Source organism: Lepisma saccharinum, chromosome 16, assembly GCF_977018435.1.
Source record: "Lepisma saccharinum chromosome 16, izLepSacc3.1, whole genome shotgun sequence".
NCBI lineage: Eukaryota > Metazoa > Arthropoda > Insecta > Zygentoma > Lepismatidae > Lepisma > Lepisma saccharinum.
Genome location: NC_139244.1, coordinates 35929793 through 35946130, shown reverse-complemented (window position 1 = coordinate 35946130; position 16338 = coordinate 35929793). Strand labels below are relative to the sequence as shown.

Here is a 16338-nt window from a genome sequence, read left to right as displayed (position 1 = left end):
CAATATTATCTGAAAATCCTGTATTTTGAGATTACTTAACATGCACTTTCATATTGTTATAATTTTTTAATATTTAAGCAAAACTCTGGTAAATTGATGCTTATAATAATTGGAGTGGAATATTCACACAGTAATATTAATAAATAATTTTGAAGAACTTTTAATTTCTAGTTTTCAAGCATCGGTACCGGTTCAGTACAAAAAAAAATTTGATGGAATACAAATTGTGCATACAATTCTCCCCCTGAGTGTTGCAACCACTTCTGTCTCATTGCCTCCTTGTTATCACATGCCTTAACAAATTTTCATTCTAAGCTTATTCTTAACTGCAATAAAGTAATCAATTTTAAAATGTATGTTATCTGCATGTTTTGTTCAACTACTAACTTTGTTTCACATGCAGAGTCAACAATTATGATGCTATAGTGTGAGTGTCCCTTAGTCAATGGCTTCTGATTACAATTCATCCTTATCATTGTGGTTAGCCGAAAGTGGCAAAAAGGCAATGGAAAATAAAACAAACACAAAACAGGAGCATATTATAGTTAGGTGCTTGAGCTTTCATCTTGTTTAGTACCGGCATAGAAATGGCAACAACTCCTGCAATTGATAACAAAGCAGTATAAATATGTGCTTATTCCACTTATTTCACACACATTTTATCAACATGTCCTACCTGTCTTCTGATTTCCTCTTCTCTCTGTTTCTCCCGAAGTGCCTCCTGTTGCAATCTAAACAATTCTTCCTCTTGCCTTTGCTGGATGAGAATCTGCTGCTGACGTTCCTGTTCTTCCCGCTGTTTCTCGGCCAAAGCAGCCTGAAAAAAAAATAATAATAACTGTGTTTCAATTTCCTTTTCTTTGCTAAGAAAATCAATGTTTCTATCAGTAACGTGATTACTCTCAGTTACAAGAATGAATGCAAGTACGAATCCAAAGGAAGCAGAATCTGTTGCGTATAACTCATTAGCATTGTAGAATGGGTAAAAGGGTATGCGATATACGTGGGTTCAAATTCAAGTAGAGCTTGCATTTGTGGCAAAATTTCTACAATATATTTATTGCAAACAGCAAAAATACATGGAAGCACACACAAACATACACTTAAAAAAGTAGCGAAACATCAACAGAAGTACAGTTTATGCTGTTTACCTTACAAATTTACATGATCATCTCACACTGAATATACTGAATTTTTAAAATAATAATTAACACACACACAAATTAATATTTAATGAACTCAAATAAGTCTCAGGGGTATGTTTCTATTTCCTTCACAACATTTTGCAAAATCAGAACTCTTGGTGGATATCACAAAAAAAATCACAAATTTCTGGAAAATATACATTTGAGGTTGGGAAAAAATTTATACTAGAAAAAAAGTAGCAACAGTACCTGGTAAGTGCAACTGGTAACTCTCCTCTAGGAAGAGTTAAACGGGAATGAAGGAATCCATTAATTCAATGGAAGCACTCTACATTTCTAATGGAAACAAAGGCAATTATAAGAATAAAACAGTGGATAGAGGATGGTTCTCCAATTTGAAAAATACTTTCATTTTTGTATGCAGCAAATTCATAATTGTGAGTTTCTATTGGGGCTGGGTGGCTATAACAGACGTTAAAGATTCACGATATGAATATCAGATAGAGGATTGGGAATTCAGATATCAGATCCAAGATCTAGTATCAAATATAAGTTCTACAATTCAGGATTCGGAAATTAAATCCATGATTTGATATTCAGATATTGGATTAAGGATTCAGAATTCGGATAATATCAGATCCAAGATTTGGTATTCGGACATCAGATCCAACATATTATCAAATACATTGCATTGTTTTTAGTAAATACCACTTTAACATCAATGGAAATGAGTAGTTATCAGTATACAAGGCACGCTAAAAGAAGAAATGTCTGTACCTGTTGCAATAGTTATCAGTATACAAGGCATGCTAAAAGAAGAAATATCTGTACCTGTTGCAAACGAAGCAACTCCTGTTGCTTCTGTTGCTCAATCATAAGCTGCTGCTGTTGAACCTTGTTCTGCAGCTCAGGGTCCTCCATCTATTCATGGCAACCAAAGCATTAATAGTTATGTCATTTATAGAAGGGGGGATTATAAACAACATTTTCACACCTCAGTTTTCTATCATTTTTCTTAGATGAGTTGAAAAATTTATCGCAACTTTCTGCAAAGGGCAAAATGTTGGAAGCCATGAAATAAAAATGACCATAATTTTTAAATGAAGCCAAAAATGAAAATATAATGCCCATTTTGAACTGCCCTTGAATAGGGATTACACCAAAAGAAATGGTAAAAAAAAAGGGCTGGACCATTTGATATGGATTGACCCCAATGTGATTGAATTATGTATTTCAATTCATCTACTTGTTTGAATAAAACAATACCTGAAAACATGAAAGATGCTAATTTTTATAGATAAAAAATTGTTTCCTATTTTGAATAAATATATGAGAAATTACAAAAATAATAAATAACGAGTAAAATACTGTGTTGAACACATTAAAAACCTAAGATTTACACTAGTTCGCTTCCCCACACCAAAAAAAGGCTTAACTGAAAAATAGCTACTTTTCACTTTCTTAACGACATATAATACTTATGTCAAAAGTTATTAATGCCTTGTGGCAATATGATTTACAAAATACATTTAAATTCACTTGTACAGAGCTTTTGCTTCTGGCACATATAACCTTACTGTAATACAAAGTTATCTGAAACAGTCTCTGATGTCTTTTCATAGTCAAAATATGGTGCATAAAAAAGATAAAAGTAATATAAAATGATTTTATATCATTATAATTTTATTTCAAATACATAATACTTATACAGTAGTTTGAGGAACTAAAGATAACAACATACCTCTTGATCTGTATCAGCCATGGTATAAAGTTTTAGACAAAAGCCTATGAAAGATAAGAATATGAATTAGTAATGTAATACAGAATGTTTTCATCACTGCACAATATCAATATGGTTACAATTACAGACTGTTTCACTGTTATTTGTGTTCCAAAATTGGTGTTATATATTTTATTTTTACTTTTTAGTGTTATTTTAGTCAAAATTCGCACTTTTATTTCATCACACTCTTCCTCCAAATACTCAGGCAATTATCCCTTTGTCAGTTAATGCTTCACAAGATGTAGGGCATAAACGTTTAGGTCATTTGAATCTAAGAGGAATGATATCTTTGAGAGATAATTTAGCTGATGGAGTATGTTTTCAGGATGACACCCCAAAACATGTATTCCTTGCATTGAGGCGAAGCAGAAAACTGCATCCTTTCCCAAGGGAATGGCAAAAAGAGCTATACAAAAAATACAGTTAATACAATCTGATGATTGCTTATCAATGTCTGAATCAAGTTGGGGTGGTGTATGATATTTTGTTACTGTTACTGATGATTATACTCCCAAGAGTTTTGTATATTTCCTTAAATTTAAGCATGAGGTATTTGAAAAGTTTGTAGAGTTCAAAGCTTTTGTAGAAAATCAGTGTGTTTTAAAAATCAAGAAACTTAGATCGGATAATGCTACAGAATACTGTAACAAGAAATTTTCTGCATATATCAGTGAACATGGTATAATCCATGAGACGAGTGTTCCACATACTCCGCAACAAAATGGAGTTGCAGAAAGGCTAAATAGAACAATTGTAGCAAAAGCTAGAGAAATGCTTCATGATGCTAATGTCAGTAAGAGATATTGGGCTGAAGTAATTGCAACAGGAGTATACCTGAAGAATGTTTGTCCTACAGTTGCAATTAAAGAAGCTACTCCAGAGGAAATGTGTACAGGTCATAAAGTTAATTTAAGCCAGCTTTGTGTATTTGGTTGTACAGTCACAGACAGTTCTGGATTGTAATGACTGCATTGACTTTCAATGGATCGTTACAACCCAGCAGCGTCCGTGACTGTACAGCATATGTTTTGACACTAGACAATCAACAAAAGAAGGAATTCAAAATCATACATTATGGTAAGATACTGTGACTTTACGAAGGGTTATGGCTATAGATAGGGACGTGAAGTTTTCGGTATTTCGGAATCACAAAATAACGCGAATTATGCCATTTTCAAGAAATAACACAGAATTTTGCACTTTGAAAAATGCCACTAAATATGCAATAGAAACTGGGAATAACACTTCTTTGGTTCAAAAAGAACTGAAGAGATATTTGATCTGTCATTTGCAGTCTAGCTGGTGATAGTTCAGTTCAATAGAGATTGCCACGCCTCATTTATTGCAGTCTGGCACAGACATGACTGACTGTGTGTAACGTCATCCTGAAATAGGATTCGCTCGGGATGATCTTCCCAGAAGGGAGTTTCGTAGGAACGATTTTGTTTCTTGGGGGGTGTATGTGTGTATATACAAAATGGTATTTTGAGGTTAGAGGGATTTTTTTTTTTTTTTTTTGCTTTGTTAGGGAAATATGTGTCTGATTGTGTTCAAAGATTTGAGTGTTATCATTCAATAAACATTTCATATTTAGTGGCTGGTGTGAATTTGGTCATTTCTCACAAAGGTAAGACATATTCTTTTTTGCATTAAAACTAAAATATGTCTCAATTTTCCAGAACTAAAACAATGTAAAAATCTAGAACAGGAGTTTCCAACTGGTGGCCCGCGGGCCACATTTGGCCCTCGATGCCTTTTTTTGCGGCCCGTGAAACCTGTTTGCAAAACACATTAATTTCATGTAATTTTATTAAAATACTATTTTTGCTGTTAAATGAACGGAAGCTCTGTGAAGAAAGACAATATCACAGGTACAATTGATTTTGCAGTCAATAATGATCATCAGAAGAATCTAAAGTGACGTAACGTTCTCTTCACAGCATGCATTCAACCCCTTCGCTATGCGGAATGAACTTGCCCGCTTCCCTCTTCGCTATGCGGAATTGCAGGGAATCATAATAAACTTATGATTTTCAACGTTACTATGGAGAGGAATAACCTGGTCCATTTTCCAAGCTGTTGGTGGCTAGCAGAAGATGAAGATACACTGGACTTTTCTGAATTCAGTGCAAATATTAAAGAAATAATGCACGAGTTTGACTTCAGATTTAAAGATTTTGAAGAACTTAAAAGCAGCATCCAGCTATTTAGCAATCCTCTTGGCGTTAACATCGAAGAACAAGAAGCTTTTCTCTCCTACTTGAATTGTGTGGTTTGCAAGGCGATTTCCTTCAAACTAGGCAAGAAAAGGGGCCCGAGATTTTCGAATGCCTTTCAAAGGAACACTTTCCAAACCTTCGTAGTTTTGGGCAAATAATGACATCGATGTTCAGCAGTACATACACGTGTGAAAGTGTATTTTTTTTTCAATGAAGTTTATCAAGAACCGCTACAGAAGCCTACTGGCAGATTCTTCACTGCTTCACCTTCTGAGACTTTCAAATACAGAAATTGAAGTGGACATTCCAACTTTAATGAAAGAAGCAGATCGGCCTCAATTTTCTGTTCAGTACTTACAATCTTTGTAATTTTCAATCCCCCCCCCCCCAAAAAAAAAATGCGGCCCCCCAATCAACTGCTGGATATAATTTTGGCCCTTGGACCTTTTGAAGTTGGAAACCACTGATCTAGAACTAGAAGGAACAGTAAAAATGCATCTAAAAACAACACCGAATTTTGCCATAAATCGTGAAAAATAACACCGAAATGTAGGGGAAAATAAAACTAAAATGTCACGTCCCTAGTTATACCGGGTGGGACACCTAAAAGTACCACAGCGAATAGTTCTGAAACGCGAAGGTTTACGGCAGTTCTGACGTCACGGATGTCGCAGCTCTTCAAGGATGTATCCGATCAAAATAGTGTGCAATGGCATACAAACTTCTGACACCTCGAAAAGGAGAAAATTGGTACAAGAATTCAGTCGTAACTTTTTCCTGGTTGAAGATACGTCAAAAAAACCTTCACCATTACATTTCTCATGAAATCCTGATTTGATGTATCATATCACCCCCTTTCCATTTAAAATTCTTAAGTTGAATTCAAGATGGCAATTAGATACCAGACATGCTCTGTCCACTTGGCCCCTTGACCACATTTACATTGGTGACGTCAGAACTGCTGTAAACATTCGCATTTCAGAACTATTCGCTGTGGTACTTTTAGGTGCTCCATCCGGTATATTAGCTGATGCTTCAAATCCTTGTATGGTTATTAAAGCAAGAAATGTTATATTCCTGGAAAATGTTGCAGGATCATGTGTCGATGGGACAATGTCAACACTGACACGTCTTCCGATGTAATTTTACCTCTTAAGTGTACAGATGCTATCTAAGAGATCACAAATTAAAAACAATGAAAACGTTGCAGATGCTACACAGAATTCAGAGGAAAAATCAAGTGATACTTTATGTGTTGATAGTAGTGTCAGTGAATTATCAGAAGTAAAGTGTAGTGATAATGTAACTCCAGAGGTAACAGATTCAGAATCTGATGAATGTTTATTTATTATTTATTTATTTACTCGGAGTTTCAGATACAGTCTCATTTGGCCATTTTACACTGAAACAACATAAAGTAGAAACAAAAAATAACAAAAGATAAAAACAATAACAAGATGGGATAGATTTACATGTTCTTGGTCAGTAATATACAAAAATTACGTTCTGGATTACCATGTAGATGGTAATTCTCAAAATGTAACAAAAGAAAATGGTAGACCCCTTAGGAAAAGACAATTACCGATTTGGATGGATGACACATCCTTCATGAATTTTGAAGAGCCTGTAAGCTTTGAAGAAGCCACAACATGCAAAGAAATTTCCAAATGGAAGAGAGAGATGGATGATGAATATAAATCACTTTTGAAGAATGAAGTTTTGGAATTAGTAGATCGTCCAAAGCAAAAGCGTGTTGTTAAATGTAAATGGGTATATAAAGTAGAAACAGATATAAATGGAGACTTAGATAGATACAAACCTCGATTAGTAGCATGGGGCTTTACACATTGATTATGAAGAGACATTTGCACCTGTTGTAAGACTCTCTAGTCTCAGACTTTTGTTTGCTATTGGTGTGGAATACAATACAAGTATGAACATAGAGCATATTGATATAAGTACTGCGTTCCTGAATGGTGATTTAAATGAAACAATTTATATGGAACAGCCTCAAGGTTATCAAGTTGATAATAAAGTAAGTCTACTCAAAAAGAGTTTGTATGGTTTAAAACAAGCAAGCCGAGCTTGGAATCAGAAAATACTAACTCTCTAACTCTCTAGCCTTCTTAAACCCAAAGGTTCAAAGCTGCATTGAATCAGAAAATGTATGATGTGTTAATCGAAATGAAATACAATTAATCAAAATGTAAACCTTGTGTGTATACAAAATATATAAATGGTAAAAAGGTGATTGTAGCTTTATATGTTGATTATTTAGTGAAGATGCATGTGTAAAACAAATGTTCATATATGTACTAAAATAAAATTTTGAAATTAAACTATTGGGACGAGTAAGACATTCTCTAGGAGTGGAGGTTGATAGGAATAGTAAACTAAATACTCTAACTTTATCTCAGAAGAAGTATACTAAACAGTTACTTGCACGTTTTGGTATGAATAACTGTAAAACTGTTTCAACTCCCGGAGCTAAATGTAAAATTAGAAAAAGATGAAAAATGTGAAACTAAGTTTCCCTATCAGCAAATAGTATCTAGCAGTTTGTACACGACCAGATATTGCTTTTGCTTGTAGTAAACTGAGTAAATTCAATAATTGTTATGATGGAAGACATTGGGTTGCAGCAAAACCAGTTTTGAGAAATTTGGCAGGTACACTAGATTATATACAGTTTCAAAAAAGTGGAAAGGACGTAAAAGTCCATGTAGATGTTGACTGGACTAATGATTTGGTAGATCATAAATCATACAGTGGTTTAGTTGTAAAATTTGGAGGTTCAGTTGTAAATTGAGAATGAAGGAAACAATGAACAGTTGCTTACTCAAGTACTGAAGCCGAGTATTATAGTTTGGGTGATGCCACCAAAGATGGACAATTTATGAAAATTTTGTTATCAGAGATAATTGATATGAAGGTACCAATTACAATTTTTAATGATAATCAAAAGTGCTCAGAAAATTGTAGAATCAGAAAATTGTTGACAATTCTCTAGGGTGACCATATTTTGACCCAAAAACGGGACATCCCACGGAGATCAGTTTGCTCCCCCCCCCTCCACCATGAAAAATTGGTTGCCTAATTATAACATTATTGTTATTATTATCATTATTATTATTTATTAAAGTATGAGTCGCATAAACGATACATCACAAACCACAAATGAAAAGGTATTACATTATTATAATTTTGGTATGACTTACAGTGTGTATCTCCTTCCTCCTGATCAACCTTTGATGTCTGTCTTACACTTAAGTTGAGGAATGCCAGAAGTATTTATCAGCAGAACTAATCTTCTTCAGAACAACTTTATTCTTCACTAACTGTTCATAAAACTCCCCAAGTATCAGACACAACGGGAGATTTGTCTTTTCAGTTTGTGTAAAGATGCAGGAATTTAAATTCTTGTTGCAGGCCAAAATTAGGATGAAACTCTTAGTGCCCTTTAAATTAATAGCATTGTAGTTTGGAATAAATAATTGTAGATCTACAAATTTTCAAGCTCAATTTGCTCGCAACCTAAACCTTATTGTAAAGCTTATATTTATTGCTTAGAAGTGGATATTGCATGCAGTCTGTTCATGATATGACATGCAAGGTACCAAGTGATGAAAGACTAAAAGTGTATGCAGGGGCAGTTTTGAAAATTGACCAATTCTGGGGATAATATGCAATGATGAGATGATTACAACATCTGCGGCAAGATACAAATATATTCTCAGTATTGATCAATATTTTAATATTATTTCACGGACGTTTTATGATAAGAAAGTAAGGAAACACCACAAAACAGTTAGAACAAGAGAGATAGGAAGGTTAATCTGTAAAATTAAAAACATAAGCAAAAGGAGGAACAAAAAGGAAAGAAATGACAAGAGAAATATATAAGAAGGGAAGACCTCCATGGGGGAGTGGTTGGACATCATGGATCCTGGGGTTGAATCCCAATCTGGGCATGGATATTCTTTGCGAGTGTCCATTCATGAATTTAATCATATCGTCATTCGTATTCGTTGTTGTAATTAGCCAGAACTGACAGCAAGGTGACGTTAAATAACAAACATTAAATCAAATCAAGAAGAAAACAGATAAAAGAGAATTGTGTGATATTTCAGGAGACATGAAAGCAGCATTTCTTAATCTTTGCCAAATGGAGGGGGGAGGGGTGCACTTGACCCTGTGCTTCTTTAGTAACAGATGCAATCCCCCGGTATGCATCCACGGATCTCCTGCTTTTTATTTCAGAAAATCTGGTCTCCCCAGCCCAAATTGAAACTACATATATGCTTCTTGGCCATGATTATTCACTTTTCTACAAATCACGGAACACCCATAAAGCAATACAACACAAACGACGAGCAAATTTCTGTCTGCTCGAACATTCTCCACGACAATGGAATATTTTGATTGTTATGAAGTGCTCCAAACACAGTCCAGCTGTTTTGCTACGGTGTTGCCATGCTGCTAGTTTAAGAATTCAATCAACATTTTTTTTTAACATCAAATATCTCTAAAATTTAGATATGGTTTTCAAGCTAACTGCTAGACTTTTAAAAAATGGGATAAATACTGGTTTTTAAATATCGATGGGACATGCCTCTGAAACGGGACTGTCCCAGTCAAAACAGAACGTATTGTCACCCTAGAATTCTCAGCACCATAGGCGTACAAAACACATTGATGTACAACATCATTATATTATGGATGATGTTCAACAGGGAGATTTTCATTTGGTTTATCAACCAACGAAAGATATGATTGCTGTTTTATTAACGGAACACGTATGCATAATTGTGCATGATAATTATGTATCACAGTTAGGTTTAAAATAATAACGGAAAGTTATATGTATATATGCATATTTGAGTAAGGGAAAGTGTTAAAATGTTTTATTCCAAAAAATAATCATACTCAAATATGTTCAGGGAAATTTTTCGGTAACGGTTCAGATTGTTTTATGAATCTCTCCAAATTCTCCTAGCAGGAAGACTAATTATCATAGAATTGCCAATCATTGTTACACAAATTTTGAACTTTCCTTAAAGAAATGAGCCTGTTTGGATTTCAAGAAGAAAAAAAAGTTCTTTATGTTGATAAAAACAACTTAAAAATTACCTTACGCAAGTATGCATGCTTCACGTGGACAAGCAACTGTAGCAAGTATGCATGCTTCACGTGGACAAGAAACTGTAAGTATCGTAAACTAGTGGGAATTAATCTAGAAGTAAATTGGAACATTAGTATAATGCATTTAGGGTCATTATTTTAATGCTAAAAGAACCAAACCTGGCCTGCCTAACCTAACAACAAAAGCATATACACTGGAGCCATCGACCCACTGTACCCCCTCGAGAATTACGTTGATTTTTTTTAATCGACAGATTTCAACATTTTACGTAATATAAAAGTGGTTCCAGCGTTAGGAAACCACAAATAACGGCGATATTTGATCGCATAGTATGACTCACGTAAGCACAAGAAACTCTTATTCCGGACAACGATCATTCATTTTTTCCAGAAAAAAAATCCCAATCAGCAGCGAAACTAACTCTCCTGGCGTATCAAAAACGTGAAATCACTATCGGTACCAAATATGGCCCTCCTAACCTAACAACCATTTCCAATATGAATGTGATGTGCCACTATGGTTTCCCCCACATAAGGAAGTGACTGATAACGAAACTGCTACCACATTTTAAAATTATAAGCTTTGTTCAAGTGTGCTGCATCAATTAATGCAAATGTATTAACTCAAAATTACTGATGCAACCTCTATAATCATTTTATTTGCGTTAAAAGTCCATTTCTAGCATGATTTGAAGAAAATAGCATGAAAAAACCCACTGGCTTGTACTACATACACTATTTTTAGTACTATAAGCTCTGCTAAGCATTTCCATTACAAGTTTTCTGGTACCATTATAGTATGGGGGAGACACCTATAAATCATATATTTCACACTATTTTGGAATGCGGAACTTTCCTAAAGTGAAATAATGCATTTCTAACTAAGATAATGTCTATTTCTTACTTTTACGAATACTTACTGTTACTTGTTATTTCAATTCTGTAACACATTATGACGGGTGATAGCGTACTGGTTAAGGGTGCGTTGTGCGAGTGTTTTGTCGATTTATGCACTCTTGCAACCTCATTCCCAGGAAAATACCTACTTTCCAAACACGATGAGTTTGAAACACTGACTTGGGGGTTACCGCATCTAACACACGGAACATTGTGCTCTCGTGCAGAAAGCAACTGGCAGCATCAGAAACAGTGTGTCTGACATAGATTTTCGCAGAAAACAACATGTATTCGCATTAAAATGGATCAAAACTACATTCATGAACTTCCACAACGCTACAGAAAATGATTTCCGTAAGTACTTTCTCCTGTAAATTTGAAGAAATCCATCTCTCCTATACTATAATGTTACCAGTTTTCCTAAATTTTCTGACAATTGCAGAACCTCAAGTATTTAAAGCAATAATTTACAACATTTTCTGAAAAAATCCACATTTTGACTGAAAAAACCCACATCGGAGAAACTGGCTGGGCCCACGTGGGCCAACCCTGACTCTTAGCCTAAATAATAGTGTGTCATTGTATTTATGCTAATGCTATCAAACCTAACAGGCCTAATGTAACCTCGTAGGCATTCCTCGTCTACCGAAACATCGTCTGCAGTAAATCTCGCGCTCCCTGACGTAACACCAGTATTGCCAACTTTCAATCTCCGATATTTCCAACATGGCCCCAAGTTACAAAACACAAACAACGTAATTCATATCACATTCAGATGGCAACAATGAAAATGACGTCATAAATAATCCCATGGTACTATTATAGTATGGGGGTGACACTTATAAATCATATATTTTGCACTTTTTTACATTGCTAACATACTATTTTAGAATGCGGAACATTTCCTAAGGTGAAATAATGCATTTCTAACTAAGATAATGTCTATTTCTTACATTTACGAGTACTTACTGTTACTTGTTATTTCGATTCTGTAACACATTATGACTGGCGATAGCGTACTGGTTCAGGGTGCGTTGTGCAAGTGTTTTGTCGATTTATGCAGTGTTGCAACCTCATTCCCCAGAAAATACCTACTTCCGTGCCCAGATTTGAAATTATGCTAATATCTAGCAAACTATTGACGTTAGCCTCAAAAACCATTGACGTTAGCCCCAAAAAATCATTCACATTAGCCCCTAAAACCATTTTCTGTAAGGTTAGGTTAGGTTAGGCAAGCATAGTTAAAAAAAAAATTAAAAGTACTTGACACGTTATGTTCTAGTGAAAACACTGCGAGTTTGAAACACTGACTACACGCTTACGGCATCTAACACACTGAACATTGTGCTCTCGTCCAGAAAGCAAATTGCGGCAGCAGAAACAGTGTGTCGGACAGAGATTTTCACAGAAAACAACATGTATTCGCATTAAAATGGATCAAAACAACATTCACAAACTTCCACAACGCTACAGAAAATGATTTCCGTACGTACTTTCTCCTGTAAATTTAAAGAAATCCATCACCCCTATACTATAATGTTACCAATCTCATCAAAAACTCTCATTACTCCACTATAATACATCTCCTAAAGCTAAACACAACACAAATCGTTCGTATAGAATATAATCTTCATGAATCACACAAAATTCATCACCTTATCGCGGGGGTACTCCTCAACAGAAGTAAATCGAAATCAAATCATGTTCAAATTGCATTTGTAGCATGATGAAATCACGGCTAGACTCTACTTTACGTCCTTATCTGCATGGTGATTGCTACTTTGTGTTCGCGGTGCACGTTCGTGGTGCGGCAGCTGGCATCTCTTCGGGTAAGTACCTTTTTCTTTTTACATTACTGTTCACGATAGCCCCACTAACCATTCACGGGACGAGGTATGCCTACGAGGTTAGGTTAGGCCTGTTAGGTTAGGTTCCTTTAGCACTCATTTCACCCCTAAATATGTGGTTCATCATCGAAAAAAATCCTCAGTACCTTCAATTACACATATCCGGACAACATCGGTTTTACTCTATTTACTCCTCCAGGAAATTTTTCCGCGCTTTGGGATTTAAGTAGTTGAATTCCTTATAAAATAAGCTTTCCAACGATATATGACACGTACTCCTCAGGAAAAGGACGTAAACTAGAGTCTTACCGAAATTGCAATAAAACAAAAGGAACTTAGGCCAACTTTTCATGTGTTTTATATTCTGTGAAGAGACTCATTTTCTTTCTTTTTGCATTAAAATTTCGGTAACCACCAAACATCTCTAATTCCCTTATTTTCGTATTTTTCACATTGATACTTACATATTCTGCATTCGTAAGGATTCTTCTATTTCGCGTTTCGTTTTTTCCACGCAAATAATCTCAATTTTCGAAATATCGAGTATTTTTATTTTGTTCGCTTTCGCTTGCGTTGCACGCGATATGGCGGAGAAATCTTGACTAGCGTAGTCCATGATCAGTGGTTATGCAGTGTTGCAACCTCCTTCATAGAAAAATACCTACTTTCGTGTTACTGATTTTGTATTTTATTCCAGGTTCGAAAACTCCACGAACCATGCACGGATAGACCCACGAACCATGCACGGCAAGGTTAGGTTAGGTTCTGAAATTTGTTTTTCAAAATTAATTTTTTTTCGGGTTCGAAAACCCCACGAATCATTCATAAATAGCCCCACAAACCATTCACGGATAGCCCCACGAACCATTCACGGATAGCCCCACGAACCACTCACGGATAGCCCCACGAACCATTCACGGATAGTCCCACGAACCATTCATAAATAGCCCCACGAACCATTCACAGATAGCCCCACGAACCATTCACGGATAGCCCCACAAACCATTCATAAATAGACCCACGAACCATTCACGGATAGCCCCACAAACCATTCATAAATAGCCCCACGAACCATTCACGGATAGCCCCACGAACCATTCATAAATAGCCCCACCAACCATGCACGGCAAGGTTAGGTTAGGTTCTGTTAGGTTAGGAAAGATAGTTAAATTTGTTTTTCAAAATTAGAAATTTTTTACGAACGATTCACGGATAGCCCCACGAACCATTCACGGATAGCCCCACAAACCATTCACGGATAGCCCCACGAACCATTCACGGATAGCCCCACGAACCATTCACGGATAGCCCCACGAACTATTCATAAATAGCCCCACGAACCATTCACAGATAGCCCCACGAACCATTCACGGATAGCCCCACAAACCATTCATAAATAGACCCACGAACCATTCACGGATAGCCCCACAAACCATTCATAAATAGCCCCACGAACCATTCACGGATAGCCCCACGAACCATTCATAAATAGCCCCACCAACCATGCACGGCAAGGTTAGGTTAGGTTCTGTTAGGTTAGGAAAGATAGTTAAATTTGTTTTTCAAAATTAGAAATCTTTTACGAACGATTCACGGATAGCCCCACGAACCATTCACGGATAGCCCCACGAACCATTCATAAATAGCCCCACGAACCATTCACGGATAGCCCCACAAACCATTCATAAATAGCCCCACGAACCATTGACGGATAGCACAACGAACCATTCATAAATAGCCCCACGAACCATTCATAAATAGCCCCACGAACCATTCATAAATAGCCCCACCAACCATGCATGGCAAGGTTAGGTTAGGTTCTGTTAGGTTAGGAAAGAGAGTTAAATTTGTTTTTCAAAATTAGAAATTTTTTACGAACCATTCACGGATAGCCCCACGAACCATTCACGGATAACCCCACAAACCATTCACGGATAGCCCCACGAACCATTCACGGATAGCCCCACGAACCATTCATATAGCCCCACGAACCATTCATAAATAGCCCCACGAACCATTCACGGATAGCCCCACGAACCATTGACGGATAGCCCCACGAACCATTCATAAATAGCCCCACGAACCATTCACGGATAGCCCCACAACCCATTCATAAATAGCCCCACCAACCATTCATAAATAGCCTTAGAGATACTGGGCGAAAGGGGGGGGTATCACCCCCATCAACCTCACATTGAGCACGCCACTGATCCTGTGCACGTCATGTTGTCGCAAGTTCGTAATCAGAAATGATGAACAGTAACTTACGTTTATTTACGTTCTAGAACTGTTACACAGTTACAAAACCGCGCATTTGGAAACACTGAACGGTTGTTACGTCATGAAACGCTCGCAAATATTTGGTTCACGTAGTAGACGGACATCAAGGGAACAGCTTTCATGCATCGGAGCGACATTAATGTCGAAAATTACATGATTTATCGGCAAAAAAATTTCAACAAGTTGAAAGCAAACTTCCAAGACCTTCCTAAAGTATAAATAAACCCATTTCGGTAAGTACTTTCTCCTGTGAAATTGAAGAAATACGTTTTGGGGATACGAAAATTTTACCCTTTTTGCTCCAGCTTCCGAAATAAAACATGTAGTTTTCAGTCCAGTTGGCGTATTCACGTTTGGTGGTTACCGAAATTTTAATGTTTTAAGTCCACTTTATGCACAGATAGGCTAATCGGGACTGGGCCTACAATTTAAAGTGGGATCCGAACCACTGAACATCTGAATGCTAATTATTACAAAAAATGTTATGAAATGTCAAAAAAGCGATCAAAGAGCAAACATTCCCGACGCTACTATGAGAATTAACGTGCAATGTTGGAGAGGTTGGCGATTAAGAAATCTTACCAATAACACAGACTACAGGTACGTATGTTCATAATCTTCCTGAAGTTACTTCTTTCACTTTTGAAAAACAAGCCGATGACCAACGTACGTATATTCGTACGTAAATCGGTGTGTTTACTGCTTCCTTCCTCAACACATAAACAAATTAAAATATATTTTACATCTACAGCAAGTCTATTTCATCTACAGCTCAACAGTGATCAAAACATACAGACCTTCTAAAACTTGTTTTTCCTTCCCTTAGAATTTAATAAATACACAAGGGAAAATTAAATTATACAATAAAGCTACCGCAGACAGCGGACACACATGCTAAATACAACACGTTCGCGTTGTACAAAATAGTATCCTATTTCCAATATGCTCAATTAACCACTTCAATCACTAATTTAGTGCTATATTAAAATAATTTTCTTTCTCTTGCACTTACAGGAGATGGCTTT

At 36.2% G+C, this 16338-nt stretch overlaps 1 protein-coding gene across 7 annotated transcripts in view; it reads right to left on the bottom strand.

Annotated features, from left to right (window-relative positions):
• The window catches only part of LOC146000395 (splicing factor 3B subunit 2-like), an 89033-nt gene that overhangs the window by 40551 nt on the left and 32144 nt on the right, over nucleotides 1-16338 (bottom strand). For 3 of the 7 annotated variants that reach the window (XM_083137982.1, XM_083137979.1, XM_083137983.1), the window contains exons 1-4: nucleotides 16111-16213; nucleotides 2887-2930; nucleotides 1977-2066; nucleotides 677-817 (exon numbers count right to left, since the gene is read on the bottom strand). In XM_083137982.1, the coding sequence (XP_082994108.1) occupies nucleotides 677-817; nucleotides 1977-2066; nucleotides 2887-2907 (252 nt within the window). In that variant the 5' untranslated portion in view covers nucleotides 2908-2930; nucleotides 16111-16213. Of the gene's footprint in view, nucleotides 1-676; nucleotides 818-1976; nucleotides 2067-2886; nucleotides 2931-15895; nucleotides 15970-16110; nucleotides 16214-16338 lie in introns of those variants that run through there. The other 4 variants (XM_083137980.1, XM_083137981.1, XM_083137985.1 and 1 more) reach the window with 4 other exon arrangements.